Consider the following 20,977-nt stretch of genomic DNA (forward strand, 5'->3'; position numbering starts at 1 on the left):
CCACCCCCACCCCCACCCCAGCCCAGACGGTGGCCCACCGGGCCCCAGAGGAAGCTGCGTGGGAGTTGTCTGAGGAAGTTCCTCTCTCTCTCTTATTTTGGGGTGAAGGTGGGAGACGGATTTAATGAGCTTCTTATTTTGGGCCATCTCAACCCACTCAGCCTGGCAAGGGCCTGGGTGCGGTCGGGAGGGGCCAGGAAGGGCCCCAGAAGGGGGATGGGATCTGGGTTTGGCTTCTCCGCCCTAGTCCCACCCCGGAGAAAACTCTTTGGAAAGAATATTCTCTTCTCTCTCTGTCCCTGAAAGGGTCTAGGGCCGACTGGAAAAGTATGGCCCCAGGAATGGGGGTGGATGACGAAATGTGGAGTGCTCAGACACCAGGGAGAGTAAAAAACCTGCCCTAGTGCTGGAGGCTGATTCTGACTGTCCGGGAGGAGTCGTCCTCTTCCCAGGCCTAGAGTCCTCCTCTGAGACCTGAAAGGGAGCGCCCCTAAGAAAACGAGCCTGGGCATCTGGGGAGCTGGCCACCGCCAACTTCACTGCCTTGCCTTTTTTCCCTCCCCTGCTCTGCTGGGTCCCCAGGGGAGGGGCGGCAGCCCTGGCTCCGTTTTAAGTGGGTCATGGGCGGACCCAGTGCCAGAACCACCATTTGCTTCTGGGCCCTGGAAGGGAGGGAGGAGCAGCCCCAGAGGCTAGGATCCAGGGCCTACTGCAGAGCTGGAGGTCCCCCCACCCTCCACTGGACTCGTAAGCCAAGATGGGAGGTGTTCCCTTGACTTTCTCCTAGGGGATACCTTACATCTCTCTCATTCACAAAGACAAAGCCAACCAGCTGAGTTCTTTGACCCAACATAGTTGCTTTTTACTCCAGGCCAATGTGGAGGGAAAGCTGGGGTGGTGCAGGCCTCATGCAGCTGGGTCCCTCCCACCAGGCCTCCAGAGTCCTGCACCAGCTCCAGGACAGCCCTCTCCTCCCCATGGCCGGTCTGGCGCTGAGCCCTTCCTCCCACCCAGCCGCAGACACAAGAGTCCTCTCTTCTGTGGTTTCGACCTCATAGTCCCTGTGAGGAGAGAAACTTGCCTAGGCCTGGGGGGAGGAGAGGGATGGGGGCACTTCCTTTCCAGGCCTTGCAGCTCTCTTGACTCCAGGGAAGTCCTTCACTTGACTGAGCCTTCATTTTTCTCCCTAGGGTATGGGGTGGAGGTTGTGGGTGTGAATATTTAGACCCGCCTAGCTTCTTGAAAGACTCCAGAGGGGATTTCCCCTAGAGCTCCTGGAGGTGGATTCTCCCCATCTCTGTGCTGCCCTCCCTTCTGTCGTTCTGCTTTAGGTGAATTCTCTCAGCTTTGCTCTCTGAGGGTTGAGGGGGCCTGGCCTCAGTCCTCCTGCCTTCCAGCATCAGAAGTAGACCAGTCCCGTCCTTCCCCAAGTCCTGAAGCAGCTGCTCCCCAACCAAGGGTCATAAGCCTGGGGTGTATTTATCCTGCAGGTGAGGCTAGGGGCAAAAGACGTTTCCTGCATATTTAGGCACAGGCCACAGCAGGCCTCCCCAGGCACTGGCTGTAGCATCAGCCAGAACAGGTCAGGGCAAGCCTGCAGCTCCCTGAGAGCAGCCCGGGACTGGTGTGCCCTGCTTGGCTCCCCTCTGGTATACCAGAGGTTAAATGTCACTCCTTCCTCTACCCCTGAGGAGGGGCTCTCAGAGCCTCAGAGCTAGGTGGTGCTAGGGTTGTTCTAGCCAAGACTGTTGGCTGGGAAAAGGCTGGGTTGTTTACATCTTGGGTTCTAGCTCCCATCAGCCTTGGGGGATCACTTCCCAGAACCATGTTGCAATTCTTGCCCCTGTGGGCTCAGGTCCCCAGTCAGCTGCTCTTGAGTCACCCCCAGTCCCCGTGCAAGACTGCTGCCCCATCACCAGGGCCTGAGCCAGAGGTGAAGGGCCATGTGGCAGTCCATACTGATGACCTTGGATAGAAGATGCAGCACCCAACAGCAGCCTCCCCCATCTCCCCTCCAAGGTCCTGTCCTGGGCAACCTACAGCCCCTTCCCGAACTCCCTAAGAAAGCAAAACTGGAGCAGGGACTAGAGCTATCTGGGTGGTGTCTTCTCCCCATAAAAGAATCCAAGCATCTTCATATTTCATATATAACTTGGCTTGTTTTACTTTTTTGTTTTGTTTTGAGAGAGAGTCTCGCTCTGTCACCCAGGCTGAGTGCAGCGGCGCGATCTTGGTTCACTGCAACCTTGGCCTCCCAGGTTTAGCGATTCTCCTAACTCAGCTTCCCGAGTAGCTGGGATTACAGGTGCCCACCACCATGCGCGGCTAATTTTTGTATTTTTAGTAGAGACAGAGTTTCGCCATGTTGGCTAGGCTGGTCTCAAACTCCTGACCTCAGGTGATCTGACCGCCTTGGCCTCCCAAACTGTTAGGATTACAGGCGTCAGCCACCACGCCCAGCCTGGCTTGTTCTACTTTGAGGCTTTAAGAAAATACTCCATCGTTCTTACAATAAAGGCTGACTCTCTCCTCAACAGGACTTTGCAGTGTGTGAACCTTTTAATCAAACACCAAAACCTAACATTAATTTAAGGTGATATGCCAGCCTTTATATTATGACCAATTCACAACATACCTGAAATAAAATACAGTCACCAAGTCTCCTCCACCCCTATCTCCCACTTCCTATGCTGCGAATTTTTTTTTTTTTTTTTTTTTTTTTTTTTTTTTTTTTTTTTGAGACGGAGTCTCGCTCTGTCACCCAGGCTGGAGTGCAGTGGCGCAATCTCAGCTCACTGCAAGCTCCGCCTCCTGGGTTCATGCCATTCTCCTGCCTCAGCTTCCCGAGTAGCTGTGAGTATAGGTGCCCGCCACCACGCCCCGCTAATTTTTTTTTGTATTTTTAGTAGAGACGGGGTTTCACTGTGTAAGCCAGGATGGTCTCGATCTCCTGACCTCATGATCCACCTGCCTTGGCCTCCCAAAGTGCTGGGATTACAGGTGTGAGCCACTGCACCCGGCCTCTGCTAAGAATCTTAAATAGGCCTTTAGGTTCTCAGCCATAGGTCAGATGCTGCTTGGATAAGGACAGTGGCAGGATCCTGGCTCCAGCTGAATCACACCTCTTACCACATCCCAAGTTCCTAGTTTCCCCTTGTAGTAGCCAGCCTTAGCTCTAGCTCTTTTTCTGCCCTCCTTTCTAAAAAGGTCTCAGCTGTGAGGGTCCTGGGGACATGGCACTCCCATCCCAGGAGGGCCTCATGTCAAACCCAATAGTAGAGCTCACTCAGCCTGTCAACACCCCTCCCCACCCATCATGGGCATAGCCCATTCCCAGGTGGAACATGCTATATCTGCAAGAACACTGACATGGAGGAGAAAAGTGTTAGAAGGAATCACAGCTCTGAGAAGACATCTCAGAACTCCATTAAACCACCAGGGCTCGCTCTCATTTTCAAGAGAGCTACAGCCAAAAGCCTGTTTGGGCCCATAGGCCCGAGGGGACAAGCCCTACTGGGGCCTGGGCCAGAGATCAGGTCTAGCCTAGGAGTTCCTCCAGACCTGCTGGCGGAGCCAAGCTGGGAACCCACTGCCCTTTCCTCACCAAGCCAAGGCTGTATGCTGGGCATTGTGGGGGAGGTAGAGGCACCCCATCGGCCAGGTGGGGATGCTCTAAGCCATACCCCTTTCCCTACAGGCCTGGCTACAGCAGTATGGCTACCTGCCTCCCGGGGACCTACGTACCCACACGCAGCGCTCACCCCAGTCACTCTCAGCGGCCATCGCTGCCATGCAGAAGTTTTACGGCTTGCAAGTAACAGGCAAAGCTGATACAGACACCATGAAGTAAGTGCTAGACCCTGGCAGGAGTTCTGCCTAGCACCCACTGACAATGCCAGCGCCAGAGATGTTCCTACCTGAATGCCTGGCTTGTGCCCCCCCATACCTCATCCCCACGTGCTGATCCTGACCCTCTCATGTTCACCCTGATCTCATAACCTTGGCCTTTCCCCACATTGACATACAGCAAGTCTCACCTAACACTGACACTGGAGACCTTTCTCTTTCATACATTGCACTGACCCCAATCCTCACACCCAAACCCACTCCAGGGCCATGAGGCGCCCCCGATGTGGTGTTCCAGACAAGTTTGGGGCTGAGATCAAGGCCAATGTTCGAAGGAAGCGCTATGCCATCCAGGGTCTCAAATGGCAACATAATGAAATCACTTTCTGGTGAGTCCAGCAGGCAAGCAACCTTTCTCACATCTTGTAATTATTCCCCACCCATTGTGCTTATGCAGAGACTCAGAGACCTCCTGCCCTACTCCCCTCAGTTCCTGGGAAGTATCCCTGGGAGTGGGGAGGAAAATGGCTCTCATCCTGGAAAGAGGTATAGCGATCAAGGGTGTACCCCAGTGCCAGAGAGCCAAAGCCTGAGGATCCCTTGTTCTTGAGACAGAGGCATCGTGCATGAGGTAGCAGGAAGAGTTGAGTCAGGCAGAGGTGGCTGGGCAGCACAGTCAGACCTGGGAGAGTGCAGGGAAGGAGAATGTTGCCCCTCGTTATCCTAACACACCCCATCCTCTCCCCACGTGGCTGGACCTCAGCATCCAGAATTACACCCCCAAGGTGGGCGAGTATGCCACATACGAGGCCATTCGCAAGGCATTCCGCGTGTGGGAGAGTGCCACACCACTGCGCTTCCGCGAGGTGCCTTATGCCTACATCCGTGAGGGCCATGAGAAGCAGGCCGACATCATGATCTTCTTTGCCGAGGGCTTCCATGGTGACAGCACGCCCTTTGATGGTGAGGGCGGCTTCCTGGCCCATGCCTACTTCCCAGGCCCCAACATTGGAGGGGACACCCACTTTGACTCTGCCGAACCTTGGACTGTCGGGAATGAGGATCTGAATGGTGAGCCAAGTATCCCTGGGACTTACTCTGGAAAAAGCCAACGGTCATTTGTAGGGGTGGTTCCCCTCCCTCCTTCTAAAATTTCGGGGCTAGAAGGGACCACAAAGACCTTCTGGTCTAACTGCTGACAAAAGCAGGAGTCCTGTTTGAGCTATTTACATCTGGTCCCTCCTCTCACCCATTGACTGGCTTTCCAGTCAAATACTTCAAAGCATCCTTATCGCCCACTTTTCCAAATTGATGTCATATCTAGCTCCTGGGACAAATGGGACTAGAGAGGGCCTTGGCTTCCCTTAACACAGGTCTTCCTGGGATGGGGGTCCTGCTTCCAAGCACTGTCTCACCTCCACCCAGAGGAGCTTGTTGACTGGCTTGTGCTTAAATGCCAGATAAAAAGCTGGACCTCAGAATTTGGTCACTTTGGATTGAAAACATGGGCAGCAGGCTTGGAGGTGAAACCAAAGCTGCTGGTGGGGAAGCAGGGAAGCTGAGGGAAGGGACTCAGGCTGCTATCATCACTGTCCCCATCATTCCAGGAAATGACATCTTCCTGGTGGCTGTGCACGAACTGGGCCATGCCCTGGGGCTCGAGCATTCCAGTGACCCCTCGGCCATCATGGCACCGTTTTACCAGTGGATGGACACAGAGAACTTTGTGCTGCCTGATGATGACCGCCGGGGCATCCAGCAACTTTATGGTGAGTAGTCTACACCCACGCCTGCTCCCTCCCCTGCTCCTTGTCCCCTCCCGGTCTACGCATTTCCCCTGTTACATGCCGTGCAGTCTCCCCACCGCCTCCTGCCAATCTGACATTGCCTCTATCAGCTCCACTTTTGAGCCCACCTTTTCTGTCACCTCCCAGTTGGTTGCTTCAGCCTCCCCTAGAAGCCCATTCACACCTTTCCAAGGGTACTGTCTGCCCATCTGTCTGTCCTTCCCTCCCCTCTCTCCTCCTAAGTCTGAAATGCCCCTCATGTTTTCTGCCCCAGGGAGTGAGTCAGGGTTCCCCACCAAGATGCCCCCTCAACCCAGGACTACCTCCCGGCCTTCTGTTCCTGATAAGCCCAAAAACCCCACCTATGGGCCCAACATCTGTGATGGGAACTTTGACACCGTGGCCATGCTCCGAGGGGAGATGTTTGTCTTCAAGGTGAGAAGAAGAGGTGGGCTGGTTTGGAAGACGAAAGGGTTCTATGGGCCGGGCGTGGTGGCTCATGCCTGTAATCCTAGCACTTTGAGAGGCCAAGGCAGGCGGATCTCCTGAGGTCAACATAGTGAAACCCCATCTCTACTAAAACTACAAAAAATTTGCTGAGTGTGGTGGTGGGTGCCTGTAATCTGAGCTACTCAGGAGGCCTAAGGCAGGAGAATCGTGCGAACCTGGGAGGCAGAGGTTGCAGAGAGCCAAGATAGGGCCATTGCACTCCAGCCTGGACAATAGTGCAAGACTCCATCTCAAAAGAAAAGGAGGGGGGCTCTGTGGTAGGGCAGCTGGGTGGAAGTGACAACAGCTGGACTGAAAACTAAAATTGAGGAACAAAAAGCAGTGGGGGAGCTTTGGGGACTGAGCCAGAGATCTAGGCCGCAAGATGTAATGGACTCTTCCTGCATTGACTGACTTCCAGGAGCGCTGGTTCTGGCGGGTGAGGAACAACCAAGTGATGGATGGATACCCAATGCCCATTGGCCAGTTCTGGCGGGGCCTGCCTGCGTCCATCAACACTGCCTATGAGAGGAAGGATGGCAAATTTGTCTTCTTCAAAGGTAGCCAAGCACTCCACTTTAGTCTTTGGGAGTGAGGAAGGTCTCCCTAGAGGAGCTGATTTCCTCTAAAGTCCCTAGAGCCTAAGTTGAACCCAGATGCTGCCCTCCTGTCCTCCCCAGGAGACAAGCACTGGGTGTTTGATGAGGCGTCCCTGGAACCTGGCTACCCCAAGCACATTAAGGAGCTGGGCCGAGGGCTGCCTACCGACAAGATTGATGCTGCTCTCTTCTGGATGCCCAATGGAAAGACCTACTTCTTCCGTGGAAACAAGTAAGACCTCAACTCCTTAACCCCAGGCCTTCCTCAGAAACCACCACCACCCCAAATTCCCTCAGTTCTGGAGAAAGACGCACTTTACCCCCAAGATGCTTCCCTGGAGAAGGAGCTGGCTGAGCCTCTGCTGTTGCCTAGAAATGGGCAGCCTCCTTTGGGCACCGTGTGAGTGGGATGTGACCGGGTCATTTCAGACCTGGTCATTTGGCACCTCCTGCCTCCAGCACTGTGCCTCCGCCCCAGCAGCCAGGCACTGTCATTAGGGCTGCTGGTGGCTCCTTGCAGCCTGGACCCTCCCTTCCACCCCCACCTTCCGCCACTTTCAGCAGCAAGCCCTCATTACTTAAAACCCCTGTCCCCACCCTGTCCGCAGCTATCCTTTGCCCACTGGTAGATTCGATCTGGGTCTTGCTGCCCTCTGAGGACATGCCCAGTGTCTGCCACTGCCCTTCCTTTCCCCTTCCCCAGGTACTACCGTTTCAACGAGGAGCTCAGGGCAGTGGATAGCGAGTACCCCAAGAACATCAAAGTCTGGGAAGGGATCCCTGAGTCTCCCAGAGGGTCATTCATGGGCAGCGATGAAGGTGAGAGGGGCAAGGGAAGGTGTCGCTGAGAGAAGGATGGGAATAGGGAGTTAAGGAAGAGTGGGAGGGAAGCCTGAGGGAGTGCTGTGTGGAAAACAATGGCGATGATAATACCACATACCAGGCGCTGGGGTAGGTGCTTCCACACGTGGTACCCATTCATCCCCACCACCTTCCAACCTGGTCCTATAGGCACCCCCATTTTACAGCTGAGGAAGCTGATGCTCAGGAAGGTGGAGGGGAGCTCAGCTCAGCTGCCCTCACATTAACAGAGCTTCCCTCGCTCCTCTCCTCTCTTTGGGTCTTCCCTTCCTTACCACCTTCTGATCCACCCCCTGCAGTCTTCACTTACTTCTACAAGGGGAACAAATACTGGAAATTCAACAACCAGAAGCTGAAGGTAGAACCGGGCTACCCCAAATCAGCCCTGCGGGACTGGATGGGCTGCCCATCGGGAGGCCGGCCGGATGAGGGGACTGAGGAGGAGACGGAGGTGATCATCATTGAGGTGGACGAGGAGGGCAGCGGGGCGGTGAGCGCGGCTGCCGTGGTACTGCCCGTGCTGCTGCTGCTCCTGGTGCTGGCGGTGGGCCTTGCAGTCTTCTTCTTCAGACGCCATGGGACCCCCAGGCGACTGCTCTACTGCCAGCGTTCCCTGCTGGACAAGGTCTGACGCCCACCGCCGGCCCGCCCACTCCTACCACAAGGACTTGGCCTCTGAAGGCCAGTGGCAGCAGGTGGTGGTGGGTGGGCTGCCCCCACCGTCCCAAGCCCCCTCCCCGCAGCCTCCTTGCTTCTCTCTGTCCCCTGGCTGGCCTCCCTCACCCTGACCGCCTCCCTCCCTGCTGCCCCGGCATTGCATCTTCCCTAGATGGCTCCCTTGAGGGCTGAGTGGGAGGGTGGCCCTTTCCAGCCTCTGCCTCTCAGCGGAACCCTGTAGTTTTGTGTCTGTCCAGCCCCATCTGAATGTGTTGGGGGCTCTGCACTTGAAGGCAGGACCCTCAGACCTCGCTGGTAAAGGTCAAATGGGGTCATCTGCTCCTTTTCCATCCCCTGACATACCTTAACCTCTGAACTCTGACCTCAGGAGGCTCTGGGCACTCCAGCCCTGAAAGCCCCAGGTGTACCCAATTGGCAGCCTCTCACTACTCTTTCTGGCTAAAAGGAATCTAATCTTGTTGAGGGTAGAGACCCTGAGACAGTGTGCGGGGGTGGGGACTGCCCAGCCACCCTAGGACCTTGGGAGGAAAACTCAGAGAGGGTCTTCCTTGCTTAGTCAGTCAAGTTCCTCGGAGATCTGCCTCTGCCTCACCTACCCCAGGGAACTTCCAAGGAAGGAGCCTGAGCCGTTGGGGACTAAAGGGACAGAAGAAACCCTTAGCAGCCCTATGCCTCTCGAATGTTAGCCTTGGATGGGGCTTTCACAGTTAGAAAAGCTGAAACCAGGGGTGTAGCTGTCAGGTAGAGTGGGGCCAGCGGGAGAGGCCCGGGTCAGAGCCCTGGGGGTGAGCCTGAAGGCCACAGAGAAAGAACCTTGCCCAAACTTAGGCAGCTGGGGCTGAGGCCCAAAGGCAGAGCAGCCAGAGAGGGCAGGATGGGCCCAAAAAGGAAAATGAGGACGTGCAGCAGCATTGGAAGGCTGGGGCCGGGCAGGCCAGGCCAAGCCAAGCAGGGGCCACAGGGTGGGCTGTGGAGCTCTCAGGAAGGGCCCTGAGGAAGGCACACTTGCTCCTTCTGGTCCTGTCCTTGCTGCCCAGGCAGCGTGGAGGGGAAGGGTGGGGCAGCCCAGAGAAAGGAGCAGAGAAGGCACACAAATGAGGAATGAGGGGCTTCATGAGAGGCCACAGGGCCTGGCTGGCCGCGCTGTCCCGGCCTGCTCACCACCTCAGTGAGGGGCAGGAGCTGGGGCTAGCTTAGGCTGGGCCCACGCTTCCCTGGTGCCAGCACCCCTCAAGCCTATCTCACCAGTGGCCTGCCCTCTCACAGCCCCACCCACCCAGCCCACCCATTGAAGTCTCCTTGGGCCACCAAAGGTGGTGGCCATGGTACCAGGGACTTGGGAGAGTGAGACCCAGTGGAGGGAGCAAGAGGAGAGGGATGTTGGGGGGGTGGGGCACAGGGTGGGGGAAATGGGGTGAACGGTGCTGGCAGTTCGGCTAGATTTCTGTCTTGTTCGTTTTTTTGTTTTGTTTAATGTATATTTTTATTATAATTATTATATATGAATTCCATTCAAATCGTTTCTTTTTGTTAACAAGGGGCATGGGGGGGGGTGGGGGGTGGGGGGGCAGAGGTGTCTGACCCCAGGAACCTGCAGGGCGGGGCTGGGTCGGTGCCCTCTAAGGACAATTTTGACCTTGTTCAACCTTTCCACAAAGAATAAATTGTGTTTCACATTCGTTGTGTGGCTGAGCTCTGTAGAGGGTGATGGGCTGTGGGTGAAAGGAGCTGGATGAGGCGAGGGCACGCGTCATGAGCAGCGTTTTCCATGAGGTGGGGCTTTGGCATTTTTCATAAAGTAGTATGTTTATTCTTAGTGGACTAAAGGGATTCAGGGGCCAGAGTTGGGAAGCAGGGCATACCCATAGGGGGCAGTGGGGTGACTGACAGAGCTCAGCTACTCTCCCACCACCTGGCTTAAAAGGCTGCCTTGAGAACCAAGGCTCAGAGACAAGAGGAAGTGGTCAAGCTAAGGCCACTTGGAAAATCTTCCTAAATTGCATTACCCTGTCCTGTGACCCACCCGCAGACCCTCCGTTTCCTCATGCGTCTCTGCCTGAAGCAGGGGGAGTCCCATGATCATATTCAGCCTTGGGCTCACTGGCATGTCCTTCCGAGCCCTCAGGACCTAAGAAGCCTCTTCCAGGCCTGGGGCTCTGCTGCTGAGACAGAAGGAAACAAGGGAGAAAGAGAGATAGGTGTTGCTGCTGTGCCTATTAGGAGCAGCCTGTCTCTGGCCAAACAGAGATCTCATCCTAATTGTCCGGAAGAACCAGGATGGTCAGGTTGGAAGGGCAGAATAACAAGGCTTTGCTTCCTCTTTCCTTAGAAACTCCTGCCCCAGACAGGGTTCCCAGGCTATCCACCCACCCTTCCTCTGAAACCAGCCCGGAGGGAGGAATCAGCCCAGTGCTGAGTCAGCTCAGCTGGAGGAGAGCAGCCCCTTTTTTTCACCCCCCTTCCCTTCCTGCCTCCACCCAGCCCACCCTGGGCTCTAGCCCAGACTCCCTCCGCCGCCTGCCTTGCAGAGTCCTGGCCCATCATGCCAGTCAGTCTATCCAGCTGCTATTCAGGGCTGGTTAGTGTGATTGCTTTGGCAGAAGGGGTACCCCACCTTCCTGTCTGCCAGGAACCCTGACCCTACACCTGGCCTCCTGCACCTCCCCTGCCAACAGCTGTTTGGCAGAGTCTGTGTGTCTCGGTGGAATTGGACACCACCTCCCCACCACCCTTACCAGAGGGGATGGGGACCTTGACAAGGTGGCAGGGGAAGTCAGGGGCATCTGAGGGTGGTAGGGTCTGTGCGGGTGGCAAGGAACTCAAAGATGAGCTCATGGCCCCTTTGTGTTTTTGTGGTCCACATCTGGAGGCAATTACAGATGTTATCCAGTGGGAGTTTTGCAAAACACAGCTGGAGCCAGTGGAGGAGCCTGGGGAGGGGGGACTGCCAGAGAGAAGAGGAGGGGGAGCCTAGGGCTCCCGCGCTGGAGTGCGGTTTCCCCATCACGAGGAAATTGTTTGGCCCTGATTCTGGAATCACAAGATGCTCTCTGGAGCCAAGGGGGAGAGATGGGAATGGAGGACCAGAGACAAAGGGGGAAGAGGTAAAAGATGGGCTTATAAAACCCCCCACTGCTAAATGTGACTGGTTTAAAAAACAAAAACAAAAATTAAAACAAGCGGAGAGAATTTCAGGGTGGAGACGGCAGGGTCCCGTGCTTCTGACGTGCCTGGGCCTGCCTGATCCACCCCAGTGAGGCTGCCCGGGGACCCTGGGAGGTGCCTTAGTGATCACAAGGTCCCACTGAGTGAACCTCCAGGTCAGGCTCGGGTGAGGGGAGAGCAGAGGGCCCTGTGGCTTCCAAAAGACCTGCAAACTCTGCTTTCACTGGCCCTACCCCGATTTGTCCGTTGGGCCTGACCCAGTTTCTATGGTTCCAAGTTCCTTTATTCGAAAGCAGCACATGTGAGTTGGAGCAGCCAGGAGGGAGCCAAGGGGAATCTTCAAGGAGGTTTGGGCAGAACCCAGGAGTGTTGGCGCTAAGGAGACGCTGGACTAGGGGCAAGGGCCGAAGAGGAGCAGCACTCTGCCCACGACTGCACCCCACACATTTGGAGGGGGGCCACGGACTCCCTTGTCATCACCTCCCTTTCTCCAGGGCTCCTGGCACCAGCTGGGCCCATGACTCCAGGACTGCCAGCCAGGCTCTGGGTCAGCGGGAAGGGAAGGGAAGATCTAAGAGGAGCTGGGTCCTCTAAAGGAGAGAGGACTGGGCAGAGAGACACCCCCACACCCCTCCAGACCCCAGAACACAATCTGGCTAGCTCTGCTGGTCCTTCACTGTCCCTCCCCCAGGGCCCCTTCTCCCCACTATCTGACAGATTTTCCAGCGGTCTCTTTCCCCTCTGTATCCCTCCTTCCCTTCCAGCAATGGTGAAACTAACATTTGCTGAGCTCCTTACAACACACAATGACACAGGCACTAATATTGTCCCCATTTTACAAATAAGGGAACTGAGACCCAGAAAGATAAATGACTTGATCAAGGTCACTGGTTGTTAGTCCAAATTTAAAACCCAGATCTTTCCAATTTACTTATTTATGTTTCTATACTGGCAGATCCTGGCAATCTCTCGGTGTCTCTTCCAGCATGGACCCTGGGTAGCTGGGCGTCTTCACGGCAGTGTGTGTTCTGGGGATCTGTCAACACATATGTATTTGCTTATTGTGTTTTTTGTTGTTGTTGTTGTTGTTGTTGTTGTTGTTTTGAGATGGAGTTTCACTCTTGTTGCCCAGGCTGGAGTGCAATGGCGCAATCTCGGCTCACTGCAACCTCTGCCTCCCAGGTTCAAGTGATTCTCCTGCCTCAGCCTCCCAAGTAGCTGGGATTACAGGTATGCGCCACCACACCCGGCTAATTTTGTATTTTTAGTAGAGACGGGGTTTCTCCATGTTGGTCAGGCTGGTCTCAAACTCCCAACCTCAGGTGATCCGCCCACCTTGGCCTCCCAAAGTGTTGGGATTACAGGCATGAGCCACCATGCCCGGCTGTATTTGCTTATTGTGCAGCAATATTATGGGGGGTAGGAGTGCAGAGGGAAAAGGACCCCACTTTGCCAGGCCATCACCTCCCTTCTTGAGAGAAGGAAGGTGGCACCAAGACTCAGAAGCCAAAGGGATGGAATGAGACAATGGCAGCAGCTAAGGGAAGGGTGGGATTGGTGAATGTTTGTGTGCGAGGGCATTGGGGGGAGGGCGGAGGGCTTCAGCAGTGGTACCCATTCCCAAAGGCCCCAAGGAAACCCCAGCCAAGACTGCTCCATCGTCCTGCAGTTCCTGTACCCGTTTCCTACCTACCATCCCAAATCTGAATACACCTCTTTTAAAAGCTCAACTCTGCACACCTAGCCCCAGCCTTGGGGGTTTCTGCCCTCCTCGCTCAGTCTTGTGAAAGTAGGGAGACCAGAGGCCGCCTGCAAGGGGCTGGGCAGCCAGGGCCTGGAAGCGAGGCAGGCCTGACTGGCCAGAAGCCACCTTCCAAATGAGCTCACACACATATTTTCCACCCTGGCCCAGGGCCGATGGCTCAGCTTCTTCCAGGCCAGCCTTCCCCAGCCAGGCCCAGCCCCCTCCGTCCTACCCTGCCACCAGTCCTGGCCCTAGGGGCTCCAAAGCAAGATCACTGGCAGCCCTCTGGCCAGGGCAGTCACTGGCATCCCCAAGGAGCAGCTTCCTCTGTCTCCATGCTGAGGCCATTTGCCCCCAGAGTCCTTTATTCCTTTGTGACTTAGCGAAGAAGGAGACCAGCTCCCTGCCTCCAAAGACCCACACCTGGGTAGGGAGGGATGGTAGAGGTGACAGAAGAGGCAGTGGAAGTAGTGAATGGGCGGAAGGGCTTCCTTTGAGTGCCCGAAGTAGCTCATTGACTCAGGGACCAGCCAGGTCTGGGAGCTGCCTCATCACGGGTTACATCCTGCTCACTCACTCAATTTCCTGCTAGGGGCACTTCCCTGACTTGGAGCAGGATGGGGTCTGGGTGAGGCAAGGCCAGGCTGACCACAAAGTTGAGAAAAAAGACTGGTGTGTCAGAAGGCCTAGTGGATTCATACACATGCAACAGGCTCCATTGCACTTTGGTTTGTCAAAGACATCACTCATTGCCCAGCTTCCAGACATGTAGCACCAGGCCAGAGAGCAGGATCAATTCCCCAAAAGGCTCTCTCACCTGCTCAGCACCTCACTCTGTGCTAGGAGTATGGCTGCCCTGACTGTATTTACTGGATCCAGTTATGTCCCCTGGAGTTCTGTGAGTTAGTGTATTCAGACATGGTAGACAATTCTTCCCATTCTGGAGTCCAAGGTGATGGCCACTGTGAGTTGCCATCATGTTGCTCTCTCATACCAGGTGATGGTATAGTTCTGTCAAGGAATTACTATAATTCATAATACCAACCCTATCACAGCCACTGGAAAACAGGTTCTAGCCTCACTTTTCTTACAAAAGGGTAAAATAGTGCTAGACACACAGGAGGCACTCAATAAAAGTTTGTTGAATTACCAGTGGTAGTTGTGATTACATAAGTATTGTATACATATGTACGTATTATGAACACATAAGTAGTGAATACGTAACTCAAATCATTGAGCTGAACACTTAAACTTAGTGTACTTTGTGAACTTCATGTATACACACACACACACACACACACATATATATTTGTGTGTGTGTGAGACAGAGTCTCCCCCTGTCGCCCATGCTGGAGTGCAATGGTGCAATCTCGGCTCACTGCAACCTCCGCCTCCCGGGTTCAAACGATTCTCCTGCCTCAGCCTCCCAAGTAGCTGGGATTACAGGCATCTGCCACCACGCCCAGCTAATTTTTTTTTTTTTTTTTTTTTTGTATTTTTAGTAGAAATGCGCTTTCACCACGTTGGCCAGGCAGGTCTCAAACTCCTGATCTCGTGATCCACCTGCCTCAGTCTCCCAAAGTACTGGGATTACAGGTGTGAGCCACCACTCCTGGCCTTTCATGGTGTATTTTATCTTACTTACTTGTTTTTTTTAGATTAGTCAAGTGCAGTAGTGAGAAGGGGGATAAGAACAGAACAAGGAGTTTGATCTGTAACTGACTGTGAGCAATCAGTTGAGATAACACATTATCTTCAGACCAACCATTACCTCAATCTTTAAAAGGTTTTAAAAAGGAAAAATATATTGAAGTAAAGAGGTTCATACCCCCAGAACTCCTACTTTTCCTTGTCGGCCCCATTCCCTCCTGCTTAGGTGTCAGCTCTCCACTTCCTGCCTGCCCTTAATCTGGGAGTGGTTGGTATCAGGTTGTGTTGACCGAACTCTTCTGGAAATAACCAGCCTTCGGGCTGCACTCTCAGCCCAGCCCACACCTAGACTCTGACCTGGAGGGCCCAGCCAGGAGGCCTCTCTTCCCTATATCCCTCTAAGCTCTATGTCAGATTCCCCAGACTCTCCTCCGCTTTGCTGGCCTGTGCTCCAGAGGTCTCCCCACCTCATCCCTGCACAAGATTGCATGTAGGTTCTGAGTGGAGGAAAGCTGGGTAAGGGACTTAGAGGAACACATCCCACTCTTTATGGCTGTGCCCACTCTATGTACAAGACCTGCGGGGCAGGGTTTGCAGTGTGGTAGCGCCCCCTTGTGCTGGGTGTTGGGACTGCAAACAGAACCCAAGGAATTGAGACGGGGAGGCAAAGCTAGTCCCACCAGGGCCGCGGGTACTACTGGCCTCTCCCTTCCCCTGTTCCACTTTCTATGTCTCCACCCTGGACACCTGTACTTAAAGGGGTGGGGCTCTGGGCGAGACGGGCAGACAAGCCGCTCTTAGCTTTCCAGCTGCAGAGGGAAACGTCAGAGTTTCCGTCTGCCGTCCCTGTGTGGAGTTTGGTGGGCAGCCCTCACCAACTCCAGGAAAGGAGAGGGAGTCGGGGGGTGGTGGGTGGTACAGGACAGATGATCCGCGGGGGGAGGAAGGTTGGCACTTCTGTGCCCTCTCCTTGGAGCGCCTCCGAGTTGTCACACTGCCCCCCTGTGGGCGCCTCAGACACGAATCACTCCAGGATGCCTGTCCCCGGGGTCCCAGGGTAAGAGTCCAGGTGAGACTCTGCACTCCTGGACTGCAGGGCCTATGCTATCACAGAACTCCCTCTGACCAAGACAAGCAGGGCTCTGTGTCCCCTTTATCTAAGAGTGGGACATTTCTGTGCCAATTCCCTGAGGCTTTGGATATAACACCCACGCCTCTTGAGGGAACTCTAACCTGGACCCATGCCCCTGTCCTCATCCCCACCCTGGGGCCATTAGAATCCTTTGGTCTCAGCCTCACATTTATAAAGGCCCTCAAATTTCTAATTTTGTAGTTAAAAAAATTCCTGTCGGTTCTTGTAAATAGTACTATATGGCTGTGTTGTTTGTACCAAGTTTTTATTTGTTAAATGTTTAAATATACCAAGTATTCTCAAAACCATCTTAGCATTTCTTAGTTGTTGTTATTATTATTATTATTATTTAGACCGAGTCTGGCTCCATCACGCAGGTTGGAATGCAGTGGCACAATGTCAGCTCATTTGCAACCTCCACCTCCTGGGTTCAAGCGATTCTCATGCCTCAGCCTCCTGAGTAGCTGGGATTACAGGTGCCCGCCACCATGCCTGGCTAATTTTTGTATTTTTAGTAAAGATGGGGTTTCACCATGTTGGCTAGGCTGGTCTCAAACTCCTGACCTCAGGTGACAGCCTGCCTCAGCCTCCCAAAGTGTTGGGATTACAGGCATGAGCCACTGGGCCCAGCCTTAATTTTTTAATATACCAGAGGCTTAAAAAATGGACAAGATTTGAGGTTACACTCAAATTTCTGAGGGGTGTCCCCACCCCACATAAAAAATTGAACTGCGGCTGGGCGCGGTGGCTCCTGCCTGTAATCCCAGCACTTTGGGAGGCCAAGGTGGATGGATCACCTGAGGTCAAGAGATCGAAATCATTCCGGCCAACATGGTGAAACTCCATCTCTACTAAAAATACAAAAATTAGCTGGGCGTGGTGGCGCGTGCCTGTAGTGCCAGCTACTTGGGAGGCTGTGCCAGGAGAATCGCTTGAACCCAGGAGGCGGAGGTTGCAGTAAGCCACGATCGCACCACTGCACAAAAAAAAATTGAACTGCATCTTATTCTCTTCCAAAGCACAAGGAAGCCAGCTCCCAAAACTATATGTAGGCCTTCAGTTCCCTCTCTCCCTTCAAACATAGAAATTTTGTTGTTAGTGTTTTGTTTTGTTTTTAAGACAGGGTCTCACTCTGTTACTCAAGCTGAGTGCTGTGGCACAATCATGGCTCATTGCAGCCTGAACTTCCTAAGCTCAAGCAATTCTGCTGCCTCAGCCTCCTGAGTAGCTGTAACTACAGACATCTACCACCATGCCTGGTCACTTTTTGATTATTTGCAGAGAAGGGGTCTTACTATGTTTCCCAGGCTAGTCTCGAACTTCTGGACTCAACTGATCCTTCCACCTCAGCCTCCCAAAGTGCTGAGATTACAGGAATGAGCCACTATGCCTGGCTGCAAGCAAAAGTTTTTAAAAGCTGTCTATATTCCTTCACTGGTCATTTCTTTCTTTTTTATTTTTTATTTTTTTTTTTTTGAGATGGAGTCTTGCTCTGTCACCTATGCTGGAGTGCAGTGGCGCGATCTCGGCTCACTGCAACCTCCACTTCCTGGGTTCAAGCGATTCTCCTGCCTCAGCCTTCTGAGTAGCTGGGATTACAGGTGCACACCACCACGCCCAGCCTATTTTTTCGTATCTTTAGTGGAGATGGGGTTTCATCATGTTAGTCAGGCTGGTCTTGAACTCCTGACCTCGTGATCCACCTGCCTCGGCCTCCCAAAGTGCTGGGATTACAGGCATGAGACACCGCGACTGGCCAATCATTTCTTTTTAACCTACCCTCTACATCTGTATTCCAACCCAGATATTTGCCAAAATTGTTCCATAAAAGCACTTTGTGGACCAGGCGTGGTGACTCACACCTGTAATCCCAGCACTTTGGGAGGCCAAGGTGGGTGGATCACCTGAGGTCAGGAGTTTGAGACCAGCCTGCTCAACACAGTGAAACCCCATCTTGTCTCTACTAAAAATACAAAAATTAACTGGGCATGATGGCGCATGCCTGTAATACCAGCTACTCAGGAGGCTGAGGCAGGAGAATCGCTTGAACCCAAGAGGTGTAGGTTGCAGTGAGCCAAGATCACGCCATTGCACTCCAGCCTGCGCGACAAGAGCAAAACTCCATCTCACAAAAAAAAAAAAAAAAAAAAAAAGCCTAGCTGGGAACAGTGGCTCACACCTGTAATCCCAGCACTTTGGGAGGCCTATCATGAGGTCAAGAGATTGAGATCATCCTGGCCAACATGGTGAAACCCCATCTCTACTAAAAATGCAAAAATTATCTGGGCATGGTGGCGTGCACCTCTAGTCCCAGCTACTTGGGAGGCTGAGGCAGGAAAATCGCTTGAACCTGGGAGGCAGAGGTTGCAGTGAGCCCAGATTGTCCCACTGCACTCCAGCCTGGCGACAAAGCAAGACAACTTACTTCAATAAGCTCCCTTTGCCCTTGTCTTCTGTGAAGTGAACCATCCTGAAACTCATGAGTCACAGAGTTGTCAAGGAGTACTGATAGCCCCAGACAGGTATCCCTCTATATCAACACTTGCCCTCAGCTTCTGTACCTCAAGCAGGAAGTAGGCTGACTTTATTTGGTCCATTAATTCCAGTTTCTGGCCTTCAGAGTATACAGAATAAACAAATTCTTGTTCTACACTACAGCTTGTCAAATATTTGAATCTGGTTTTCATGTATTCTATCCCTCACTAAAGTTAAGCTTTCTAGCCAGGTACAGTGGCTCACTCCTGTAATCCCAGCACGTTGGGAAGCCAAGGTAGGAGGATTGCTTAAGCTCAGGAGTTCCAGCTTAAGGCTCAAACCTGGGCAACATGAAAACCCGTCTCTACCAAAAAATACAAAAATTAGTCAGGCATAGTAGTGCGGGGCTGTAGTCCCACCTACTTGGCAGGCTGGGGTGGGAGGATTGCATAAGCCTAGGAGGTAAAGGTTGCAGTGAGCCATGATCGTGCCACTGCACTTAAGCCTGGGCAACAGAGTATGAACCTATCTCAAAAAAAAAAAAAAAAAAAAAAAGATTAAGCTTTCCTTTCCTTTAGTCGAAGAGCCTTTCTAGTTTCATAAACAGCTTATCATATGACATGACTTAGAGACATCTCAACATTCCTGTCACCTTCCTCTGCATTATTTCATTTTACTAATCTTTTACAATGTGGCTTCCAGTACATGGGGAGGCAGTAACACGTAGTAGCTAGGAACAAGGGCTCTGGACTTGTGCAATTCGTGTGTGAATCTAGTCTTTACCACTTACTGTTTGGGACCTTCAACAAATCATATATCCTGCTGGAGCTTCAGTTTCCCCACCTTTAACGTGGAGCTAATAATACAAAGGGTAGTTGAGTAGATTAAAAGACATAATCTATGTGATGCCTGTCACTAGTGGTCACTGATTCATTCACTCAAAAAGCATTTATTGAATACCTACTATGTGCTAGACATTGTTTTTGGCACTGAGGATACGGCAATAAACAAACAGACCCCACCTTCATGGAACGTACATTCTTGTGAGAAGAGCAGGGATACATGTGATAAATTAATAAAACAGTTTATTAGATAGTGCTAAGTGCTAAGGAGAAAAATTAATTGAGGAAGGGAGACAGACATTGTTGGGAGTGTAATTTTGTGCACTGGGGTCAGAGAAGGCCCCACCAAGAACCTGAGGATATGAGGAAACAAACCAAGTGGTTCTCAGGAAGAAGAGCACTCCAAGCAAAAGCAAAAGCAAATGCCAAGACTTTGAGGTGAGTACATGGCTCCCATATTCACGCCTTACTGAACAAGGTAGTGTGACTGGAACAGAATGAGCAAGGAAGACAGCAATAGAAGAGGAGATCAGACAGGTCACGGGGTGACATCCCATAAAACCATGTAAGTCATTGTAAAGACTTTGGCTCCTACTCTAACTGAAAGGAAGGAAGGCGGCAGTGGTGTAGAGGAAGGACATGATATTTTAGTACAGTGTAAATACTCATTATTATTATATACTATTATAAATACTCATTATTAGTATATATTAAATAAATATATTTTATTTATTTATTTTTCTTTTGAGATGGAGTCTTGCTCTGTCACCCATGCTGGAGTGCAGTGGTGCGATCTCCACTCACTACAATCTCTGACCTCCAGGTTCAAGCAATTCTGCCTCAGCCTCCAGAGTAGCTGGAACTACAGACACACGCCACCACACCAGGCTAATTTTTTACCATGTTGACCAGGCTGGTCTTGAACTCCTGACCTCAGGTGATCTACCTGCGTCGGCCTCCCAACGTGCTGCGATAACAGGCGTGAGCCACCCTGCCTGGCCAGTGACTTATTTATCTAATACAATCTGGCAGTAGTGACAGTGTGTGACTTCCAAGAGTAATAAGCAACAAAAGACATTATATAAAAATCTAAAATCTAAAATAAAAAATATATTTTGCTGTCTTTTGGATCACTCGTTTTGAAGAAAGCTAGCTGCCATGTTGCAGGACATTCAAGAAGTCCTATAGAGAGGTCCACAGGTAAGGAACTGAGGCCTCCTGCCAACAGCCAGCATGAACTTGCCAGGCATATGAGTGAGCCATCTTGGAGGCAGATCCTCCAGCCATGGTCAAACCTTTAGATGATTACGGTCCTGGCCAACAACTTGACTGCAACCTAATGAGAGTCCCTGAGCCAGGGTCATCTAGGTAAGTCACTTTCAAATTCCTGACCAATATAAAATGATTACAATAAATGTTTATTTTATATTTTAAACTGTGAAATTTTGGGATGATTTCTCATTCAGCAATAGATAACTAATAGGTTTGGGCACTAAAAGTGGAGTGCTGCTGTGACAAACCCCTAAAATGTAAGAATGACTTTGAAATTAGGCAAAGGGCAGAAACTAGAAAGACTTTGAGAAGAGTGTTAGTGAAAGTCTAAAATGCCTGGAAGTGACAGTTAGTAGAACCATGGTGGCTTTTTTTTTTTTTTTTTTTTTTTTTTTTTTTTTGGCAAGGGTCTCACTATGTTGCCCAGGCTGATTTCA

General features: G+C 52.3%; 1 protein-coding gene across 1 annotated transcript in view; it reads left to right on the plus strand.

Annotated features, from left to right (window-relative positions):
* MMP14 (matrix metallopeptidase 14) overlaps window positions 1-9,777 on the plus strand; it is an 11,281-nt gene extending 1,504 nt beyond the window's left edge. The window contains exons 2-10 of the mRNA XM_017864283.1: window positions 3,698-3,846; window positions 4,113-4,235; window positions 4,610-4,917; window positions 5,454-5,615; window positions 5,908-6,068; window positions 6,544-6,682; window positions 6,803-6,953; window positions 7,425-7,540; window positions 7,882-9,777. Of these exons, the coding sequence (XP_017719772.1) occupies window positions 3,698-3,846; window positions 4,113-4,235; window positions 4,610-4,917; window positions 5,454-5,615; window positions 5,908-6,068; window positions 6,544-6,682; window positions 6,803-6,953; window positions 7,425-7,540; window positions 7,882-8,213 (1,641 nt within the window). The 3' untranslated portion in view covers window positions 8,214-9,777. The remainder of the gene's footprint in view (window positions 1-3,697; window positions 3,847-4,112; window positions 4,236-4,609; window positions 4,918-5,453; window positions 5,616-5,907; window positions 6,069-6,543; window positions 6,683-6,802; window positions 6,954-7,424; window positions 7,541-7,881) is intronic.
* The last annotated feature ends 11,200 nt before the right edge of the window (window positions 9,778-20,977 follow it).

This window comes from Rhinopithecus bieti, unplaced genomic scaffold (genome assembly GCF_001698545.2).
Source record: "Rhinopithecus bieti isolate Rb0 unplaced genomic scaffold, ASM169854v2 scaffold_74680, whole genome shotgun sequence".
NCBI classification, from domain to species: Eukaryota; Metazoa; Chordata; class Mammalia; order Primates; family Cercopithecidae; genus Rhinopithecus; species Rhinopithecus bieti.